Below are 10,354 nucleotides of genomic sequence, written 5' to 3'. Positions count from 1 at the left end.
TATAGCATACTGGGACACGTTCATAAGCCTAGATGCTCCCAAGGATGTTTCTTTCTTCTGAAAACCATGTATCATGTAGGCCAGAGTACAAAACAAATATTGAGAAGCATTGTTTTGGGCATTAAAGACTTTAAGCCTGGAAGGGCAAATAATATTTGATCTTTTAGAAGGATCATTTTGGTAGACAAATAGGATCTACTTGGCAGCTTATCAGATACAACTGAAAGAAAAATCGGCAAAGGTCTGTATTAAGTAGTAATAACAGAAATTAAAAGAAGGCAATTACATGAAAAGTATTGTAGGGCTAGGAATGAGGGAATGAGACTGAAGGGCTCATTGGCTATGGAAGGGTAAGGAAGAGAAACAATGTGTTCAGTAATCCACCTTTAGTGTTGGCTGTGTTTAAAGCCATTGAAACCACTTTGGAAGAACTCCTGGGAGACATGAGGCAGAGGGTGATAAATGGCTGAAGACCTTTAGGAAAGTTTAGAGCATTTAGTTCTCTCCAAAATAAAATCCCAAGGAGCAATGCTCCAAAGCTAAGTCAATGCCATGTTCAGGGTAAATGCCTCATGAAAGGAAATCCTAAGATTCCTGTACAATTTCCTCTTAGGACTCTTAAAGTCTTTAATTAACTAGAGATCTAGTATCAACTGCACTAAAACTAAGATACTTCAAACACACTGAATTATTCTAGCATGTGTCTTGTTAGTCAAACTGTCACCTTGCCTAGCTGACATGTCAAACTCAAAAAGTCTTGAGGCACTCAGATTGTAAGCCACATGAGAAAAAGTATTCAAATGTGGGAAGCCTAGGGATGTTGGATCTGGAGGAATGTGGTTTTATGAATCCTGGCCACCTAATTGGCTATAAGTGAAGTACGATCCATATGTTGATGTACCTATTGATATGAGATAGTAAAAATATTTTTATCAACTTCACGTGCAAAACAAATGTGTTTTTTTTTTTCCCCAGTCTGTACTAAGTCTCAGGAATTAATAAATTTGAAATTTTTCTGTCATTTAATATATTCACGGAGGTGGAAAGATAGTTTCTAGAACCAAATTTTAAACATACAAATTACTCATACTCTTCTGTATAGTAAGTTTATGTGGCTGTTTATTCTGTCTTCTAAAAGGAGCACATTCTTTATTCCTTTTTCAAGACCCGAATTCATATGTAACTAGAAGCAAATATTGTATTTTGATTACCTTGTGGTAAAACTTAAATAGAGATGACAGGTATTACAAGTTATTTTGCCTTAGACAAGTTATTTATACTATTTCTAAATCTGGCCATTTTCAAAGAAATGAAAAAATCTTGATACATATGGATATACATTATTTCTCACTGTCACATTGAAAAAATGTACATTTTTTTCAAAATTTCCAATTTACTCTAAGGCCAGAATAAAAAAAAAAATCATGCATATAAAAAAAGGCATTGTTCGAAAGGTGTAAATTCTGGAAAACTCCTAAAACAGTCTCTGACTGTTCAAGGTAACTTTTCATGGTAAACTGCCATTATTAGGTTAAGTTAAAAATGTGTCTCAAAAAAAATTAGTAGGTTAAATTACATTTAGTTAACCAAGAAATCTGTGTTTATTGAAAACATGCTATTTGCCTCAGTTCAGGTTTACATGATAGCTCAACTGGGATTCAAAATTAGCCACTCTTGCAACTTGTATTGCTTCTTTTTGTTTCATTCTTTGCATTGTTATAAAGTGTTACCACTGGAACTCAAATCAAATTGTATCACTCTTTTACTTAGTAACCTTGTGGCTGCCACCTCCAACTATCTTTTACAACTCATATACAATCAGCTGTGGAAAGGCTGCAGTACAACTTCCCAGATCACTTATTCATTCATACATGTGGTTGGGGGAAATTTACACCCTCTCATCTAGGACCAGCTCTTTCCCCCACATCTTCTTCTCCAGGGTAATTCTTATGAGTCTGTCTGATATATTTATTTCTGTTTTGTTTTCCTCATGCAAAACATTAAACACGATAAGTATAATGATTGAAAGAATCTGCATAATTCACAGAACAAGAATTCCACTAATTTGTACTTCTAAGAATGAAAATATAGACATATCACAATAATCATATTTTTTGGTCTACTTCAAATAGACAACTTCATATTTATTAATATCAGTGAGGTAGAATCCAAACTGAATTCAATTCTTAGTTTTGAGTTCTTAGTCCTTCAAATTCCTTTTACAAATATTTTGGTATCAGTATATGTATATTCATTTAGCTCGAAAGTATGGTCTAGTTCTGTTCTCATTAGTTAATTAACTTAATTAATAGGAATGTCTGAGTTCATCTCAGGGCCTAGAAGACTCATTTGCTGTGGGAAGGCATAAATTCCCCAGTGTGTCTGGGCATACTGACAACAAACAGGGAGAGCTGCCCTTCTTAATAAATTTTGATTGACAGCTGTATTGTGCTGAGTGTGATTATATGGTGGCTAGTCTTGGCAGGTTCAGTCTAAAATAATGCACCATGTGGATCACAAGCCTGCTTAAAATGTTCTACCATTTTATGATTGTCAAGAGAGAGAACGTAAATAGAATGTCTGTCAAGTTTTTATGTTTACAAGTTTTTATGTTTACCTCTGCAGTCATGAGCTTTGGCTAGATAATTTCTGCCTTATCTATATCATCACCTGGATTTCTATGAAGCTCATAATCCAAATTCAATTATTTTTATTTTTTTCTAATATAATTTTAAGGTCCCTTATATAGAAAAAAGCTGTGGTAGCAAGTACCATTTCTAATTCATATGAATGAAATGAATCCCACCAATACAGTACTTTTTCAGTTTCTATAAAATAAGCTCCATTCCTTAAAAAAAACTTACTGTTAGTCAAGAAGATATATATTATTAATTTGATTCTTACATTGTTTTACAATTGGTTTTGGTATCATGGTCTCTTATTTGAATAATAGATGCCAACGGATAGTAGTAGAGACCAACGGATAAAATGAACTCAACCAAATTTTCTCTCAGCAATTGACACACAAACAAGGCATTTGTTTAACACACCTTGTGTGTATGTCTTGTAGTAATGTAAACAACAGAATATGCTTTCATTTTCATTTGTCTGGAAAACAATGTTGAATTTTTTTTTTTTTTTTTTTTTTTTTACCTCCTGAGTAGCTGGGATTACAGGCGCCACCACTCCCAGTTAATTTGTTGTATTTGTAGTAGAGATGGGGTTTCATCATGTTGGCCAGGTTGATCTTGAACTCCTGACCTCAGGTGATCGCCTGCCTCTGCCTCTCAAAGTGCAGGGATTACAGACGTGAGTCACTGCGCCCAGCCACAATGTTGAAACATTAACATGAATCATTACAATCACTTTCTCATTGATTTTCCCACCAGGTGCAAGGAACCATCTTCCCAGCTCCCAATTTCAATCCCATAATGGATGCCCAAATGCTAGGAGGAGCACTCCAAGGATTCTGTAAGTCTGATTATTTCTACCATCTTTTATTGTAATTATTTTTTGCTTCACCTTGTTTTAATACTCTACTGTGGGTATAAAATAGCTAATGTCTTGAAAAACACAGATACAGATTAGACAAAAACTGAGCAAAGAAGTAGAATGAGAAGAAAAATAATATAAAAAAAAGGCAGTAATGATGAACAAATTTGCCTTTAGAAATTGCTACTCTAATCTTAAAATGTTTGCCTTAAATCCCTAAGTGCCTCATCACTAACTACTAAATGAAATCTCAGCTAAACACCTTAATCTAGGATAGAGCATTCTTTTTAACCTTTGCTTTTGTTTTCTAGCTTGCTTCATTTTCTATTTGCTATTTCAGACTTTTTGCTATTCCCCTAAATGACTCTGCTTTTCAAATCTCTGTAAATCGGCCCAATCACTTCACCTGGAATGCTATTGTCTTCTCTTGTCTTCAAAAATTCTCTTTCTTCAAGAGTCTGTTCAGCTAAGCCTTCCTCTTTGAATCCTTCTCTGGGCACTGCAAGCTCAACCAGCTATGCCAGCGCCCCCAGGCGCCTTGCTTCCGACCTCTCACTCCCCTAATCTCATTTGCACTGTGCTTGTGTTTGTCTCACCTGCTGACTGGACTGTGAACTCCCAGAGCTTGGAGTTTGACATAGAGATGATTAGTAATGAATGAGACTAGAGTTTAGAAAAAAGAATATAGAGAAGAAGGGAGGAAAATTTTGGGATTCTTTTACAAATACATATATTTTATATATATCTATATCTATATATATATATATAGATATAGATATATATATATATAAATTTTAAGATATCATATGGAGGTATTAAACTTTCATATAGTTTCCTAGAATAAAACCTGTTTTAAGAAGACTCCTGATGAGCACAAAGATAAACATAGACAACATAAAAGAAATCTTTGCATAAGACATGCAAAACCTTTCCTAAGAAAGCAAGCTCTTAACTTTAAAGACAAGGTCGCTTTTACAGGAGCTTGACTGTGTGTGTGTATGCACGAATGCACATCTGTGTGTTTTATTCACTAGCAGCATCCCACAGGAAAACAATAGAGGACTTAAAATATGCTTGCCAAAGCTGACTTTAGGAGTTTGCAATGCTTTCATGCCTTTTAAAATATCAATCATCACTAGAAAAATAAAAAGACAAGTTAACACAAAGTTATGAATTACCTTTTTATTGAGGAGTGCAATTTTTGCTTTAAAACTATGGATCACACAATCTGTTCACCAAAAAGTTGGTTTTTTTTTTTTTTTTGCTCCAGTTTCAATGTTCCTGTCATTGCAATTTTAGGGTCAGAATAACGATTCATTTTGACCATCATAATTTGTTGCTTGTCAGTGTGTTAGGCTGAAGTACATTAAGAGGTTTTGGCTTTTATTGCACGGTGTCCACTGTAGCATGCCAGAGCATGAACACAGCTCAAATTGCTTTAAAGGTCTCTCCATCCCCATGACTGGCGAAGTGTTATTGAAAAAGACAATTACTAATGTTTTTCTAAGTTACTGTGTTTTATTTAGAAAAATCTGAAAGCAAAACATATTCTGAAACAAATTAAAATGAGTAGCTTTGATATAAATTGCTTTAAGTTGTATAAAAATTTACTCATCTACAAAAGGAAGCACTTCTTAGTTAACATTCCCTAATAGTGCAGTCTACTTTCCAGTTTCTCATCATTTGAAGATACTTTCCAGCTCATGAATTCTTATGACTATTATTTATTTTGTATTTATTAACATGTGTAATTGCTACGTCAGCCCTGTGAGATCCTGGACAACCGAATCATTTTTAACCTGCATTCCTAAATCTTGACGAAGGAGAACACAAGTCAAAATTAATCTTTTTTGAAACTCTCAGTGCTATTCAGAGCAGACATTCTCAGCTTGTTCCTGATCTTTCTGATCATTAAGTACAATGTTAGCTATAGGAGTTTTGAAAATGTTCATTATGAAGTTAAGGAAGTTCCCCTCCATTCTTAGTTTTCTAACACTTCTTATCTTGAATAGATATTGGATTTTGTCAAGTGAGTTTTCTTCATCCGTTGATATAATCACATGATTTTTCTCCTTTTTCCTGTTGATGCAATGGATGACATTAACTGATTTTTAAAAGGTGAACCTGCCTTGCATATCTGGAATAAATCTACTTAATCATGAATTATAATGCTTTGTATGCATTCTTATATTTGATTGTCAAACTTTTTGAGGATTTTTGCATCTATCTATGCTCATGAGAAATGTTGGTCAGTAGTTTTCTTTTCTTCTTGTGCCTTTCTCTGATTTTGTTATTAGGATAATGCTGGCCTAGTAGAATGAGTTATGAAGCATTCTCTATGCGTCTGATTTCTGAAAGAGATTGTAGAAAATTGATATTTCTTTCTTAAAAGTTGGGTAGAATTCATAGGTGAAGCCATATGGACCTAGTGCTTTCTATTTTGTGGGTTATAAATTACTGACTTAAGTTTTTGATAGATACGGGCCCATTCAGATTGTCTGTGAGTTTGGATAGCTTGTGTCTTTGAAGAAATTGATCCATTTCATCTAGACTATCAAATTTGTGGCTTTAGAGTTGTTAATAATATTTTATTATGATTTTAATGTCCATTGAGATTAGTAGTAACAGCTCCTGTTTCACTTCAGATATTAGTAAGGTTTTTTTTCCTCTCTCTCTGTCTCTCTCTCTCTCTCTCTCTCTCCTCTCTTGCTTTCTCTCTCTTTCCTTATCCTAGCTAAACGATATTTTCCCCCAAAAAACCAGCTTTTGGTGCCATTGATGTTTTCTCTCAATTTTCCAATTTCAAATTCATTGATTATTGCTGTAATCTTTCTTTTCTTCTGTTTACATTAGGTTTAATTTGCTCTTCTTTTCCCAGTTTCCTAAGATGCAAGCTTAGATTCTTGATTTCAGATTTCTTTTTGTTTCTCTAAATGCTATGTTATACATTTTTCTCTAAGCATTGTTTTTGCTGCATCTCATAAATTTTGAGTCATATTTTTACTTTCAATTTGTTTGAAATTTTTAAAAATTCTCTTGTTACTTCTTCTTTGGCCCATGTGTATTTAGAAGTGTACTGTTTAATCTATGTGTATTTGGGGATTTTTCCAGCCGTCTTTCTGTTACTGATTTCTAGTTTAATTTCATTGTGGCCTCAGAGCATATTTTGTACGTTTTTTATTATTTTAAATTGTTAAGATGTATTTTGTGGTCCAGAATGTGGTCTATTTTGGTTAATACTCCATGTAACTAGAGAAGAATGCGTATTCTGCTTTTGTGGCAATAAGTGTTCTATAGATGTTAATTAGTAATTGACAAATAACTCTAGAGGTGTTAAATTGCTCAGGTATAACAGTGGATTCTTCTATTTCTCTTTGCAATTCTATTATTTTTTTTCCTCATCTCTTTTGGCACTCTGTTGTTTGCCACATACATATTAAAGTTTGTTATATCTTCTTGGAAAACTGACCCTTTTATCATTTTGTAATAACCCTTTTATTCCTGATAATTTTCTTTGCTTTGAAGTATTCTTTGTCTAAAATTAATATAGCTACTCCAACTTTATTTTGATTGCATTAGCATGTTATATAATTATTCATTCTTTATTCTTAATCTCTCTGTGTCTTTAGTGTTGATTTCTTGTAGATCACTTAGTGCTATCAAGAAATAGTTTCCCTCACCTCAGTTAAAATGAGTTTTATCCTAAAGACAGGCAGCAACAAATATTGGCACAAATGTGGAGAAAAGAGTACCCTTGTACGTTGTTGCTGGGAATGTACATTAGTACCACCACTATGTGGAACAGTTTAAAGTTCCTCAAAAAGAATTAAAAAGTGAGTTATACCATGTGATCCAGAAAATCCACTGCTGGGTATGTACCTAAAAGAAAGGAAATCAGTATGTCAAAGACATATCTGCATTCCTGTGTTTGTTCCAGCACTATTTACAATAGCTCAGACTTGGAAGCAACCTGTGCATCAACAGATAAATGGATAAAGAAAATGTAGTACAAATACTCAACAGAGTACAATTCAACCACAAAAAAGAATGAGATCCTGTCATTTGCAACAACATGGATGAAAGTGGAGATCATATGTTAAGTGAAATAAGCCAGGCACAGAAAGATAAACATTACATGTTCTCACTTATTTATGAGATCTAAAATTCAAAACAGTTGAACACATGGACATAAAAAGGTAGAAGGATGATTACCAGAGGCTGTGAAGGGTAGTGGAGGGCTGTTGGGGACTTGGGGATGGTTCATGGGTACAAAACATAGTTGGAAAGAATGAACAAAACATACTATTTGATAGCACAACAGGGTGACTATAGTCAATAATAACTATGTATTTTAAAATATCTAAAACTGTGTAATTGGATTGTTTGCAACTCAATGGATAAATGCTTAAGGGGATGGACAACCCATTTTTCATGATGTGCTTATTTCATATTGCATGCCTGTATCAAAACATCTTGTGTACTCCATAAATATATATACCTATTATGTAACCACAAAAATTTAAAATTAAGGAATAATTTTAAATTTTAGTAATAATTATTTTCTTGCCTAGGAGACCACTTTTACCTATTTGACCATACAGTCAATTCTAATTATTCACAAATGCTATATTTACAAACGTATCTACTCACTAAAATTGTTTTATAATCCCCAAATCAATATTCACAGATATTTCATGGTCATTTGCAGACAAGTGCAGAGAGGTGAAAAATTTTAGTCACTAGAATGCATATTCCCAGTTGAAATCAAACAGGGTGACCTCTGCCGTCTTCTTTCAGCTTTCATGCTGTAAATAAATCCTTTATGCAGTCTATGTAGTGACACAATTTTGCATTTGTATGCTTTGCTTGGTGATTGTGCTGTTTAAAATGGCCCTAAGCATAGTGTTGAAGTACTGCCTAGTGTGTTCCTATGCACAAAAAGAAGTATTCAAGAAAAAAATGTGTGTTACATAAACGAAATTTGAGAATTAGTTATAGTACTGTTGGCCATGAGTTTAATGTTAATGAATTAATAAAACAGTACATCCATAAAAAAGAATAGAAAATGTATTGATATATGCACGGTGCTGTTTGGAAAATGCTGAAGTAACATCTATTCTACATTATGAAGTATGGAAAAGACGAAAAAATAGCTGAATTTGTGGGTTCGTGAGATGCTAACTGATAACAAAATTAATAATTTTTAAAAATAATCAAAGTGGTCAGCTTTCTTTTGAAAGTAGTGTCGGGTGGCAGGTTAGAAAAAGTCTATAGATCAGGAGGCTATAGAAGAGCTTAAAAATATTTCTTAAATGTTTATACGGGAGAAGGATATGTGGAAGGGTAGTTTTCAATGCTAACAAGACGCTTGTTTCATAAGGACATTTGCAAACAAACATAATGCAAACGACATTTCAGTTGACAAAAGTATTGTAACCATAGGGTTGCAGAAAGCTAACCCTGCATTTTCCCTAGGAACAGTAGTTCAGTATTTACTAATTCAGTGTTCATGACAAATTTGTAGAATATAAATACCACATACAACAAGAGTCAATTGTACAAAATAAAATTTGATAAAATTGTGATGGTTCATTATGCCCAAATTTTCCATTACAAATCAGAAAAAGATGAATTATTTAGAAATCCCTGACCTAAAGCAGTAGGAGAAGAAAGAGAAAAACATACAATGATTACAAAGAAGAAATCAAAGTTTTGATTATATGAAGAAGAAATTATGTATCTAGAAATTCAAGATTAATAAAAAGTTACTTAATATTATAAGAGAGTTCAATAACTTTTCAGGATACAAAGTAAACACAAAAAATCAATATCACTTCTTCAATTAAGCAATTATGTGTTAGGAAATAAAACAAAAATAACATAACTGGGAATATCAATAGAAGTGCAAATATAAATAACTTTAGCAAGATAAAGCTTCTTGTCATTAGCAAAAAGCTCCGCAAATCTTTACTAAGTCATTTAGAAAAGAAATAACCTTAAATAATAGGTTGGCAGAAATATCATGTAAGTGACAGAAAGACAACACTTACAAAATGTATTCCTAAATTTACAGTTATTTTAATTTAAAAATTATAATACAATTATTGAGATTCATATAAAATATCTCCAGAAGAATAAATAAACAAGAATTGCCATGAAAACTTAAAAAGAGAGAAATTCAGAGGGCTAGATTGTGGATAATCTCAACAGAACAAGAACAAAAAACAAGACTATGATAATTTCATAAATGTGATAATAATAAGACATAGAAAGTAATTTTAAAATCTTCTATTTATTATTAAATATATGTCCACTTTAGAATGTCCATCATGCCATTAACAGATTCCTCTACAGCTATTTTTTTTTTTTTTTTGCCTTTTAGTTCAGGGTCTTAACTGGGCTTGAGGCAGACATCACCTTTCTCTATGCCTTTTCAGTGGAGTCTGCCTTTTCTCTCAGTAACCATTAATTTCTATCTTTGAAGCCAGTTCTAGGCCTTCCTCCCTCCCTGTTACAGCTTTCAGACCATTTGTCTGTGCATAAAATACCCTGAGGCTCCCCCTGCTTTTCAGTGGTACAGTCATCTTTGTGAATTCTTAACACTTGTTCTCATTCACTGGATATTTCAGCATCTTATTCATAGCCTTCCTGTGATCTTAAGCCCATCCAGGATGGACTTAATTTCAAAAAAGATGATTTGGTTAACATTCTAGCTTTTCAATTCATTTTTCTCCCCATCTCCATTATATATCTCCCCTTGTCAAAGAAAAATTATACCAGATGGAATTAAACAGCAAGGAAGTTTCTGCAGTAGGGATCAAAACCATTGCAAGAAGGGAGAGAGAGTGAACTCAAATCCTGT

General features: G+C 33.2%; 1 protein-coding gene across 1 annotated transcript in view; it reads left to right on the top strand.

Annotated features, from left to right (window-relative positions):
- ANXA10 (annexin A10) overlaps positions 1 to 10,354 on the top strand; it is a 101,404-nt gene that overhangs the window by 36,576 nt on the left and 54,474 nt on the right. The window contains exon 2 of the mRNA XM_023228706.1: positions 3,390 to 3,471. Within this exon, the coding sequence (XP_023084474.1) occupies positions 3,390 to 3,471 (82 nt within the window). The remainder of the gene's footprint in view (positions 1 to 3,389; positions 3,472 to 10,354) is intronic.

Source organism: Piliocolobus tephrosceles, chromosome 3 (assembly GCF_002776525.5).
Source record: "Piliocolobus tephrosceles isolate RC106 chromosome 3, ASM277652v3, whole genome shotgun sequence".
Classification (NCBI taxonomy): Eukaryota; Metazoa; Chordata; class Mammalia; order Primates; family Cercopithecidae; genus Piliocolobus; species Piliocolobus tephrosceles.
Note: the sequence above shows the minus strand (reverse complement) of the source record. Positions and strands in the feature narration are given on the sequence as shown.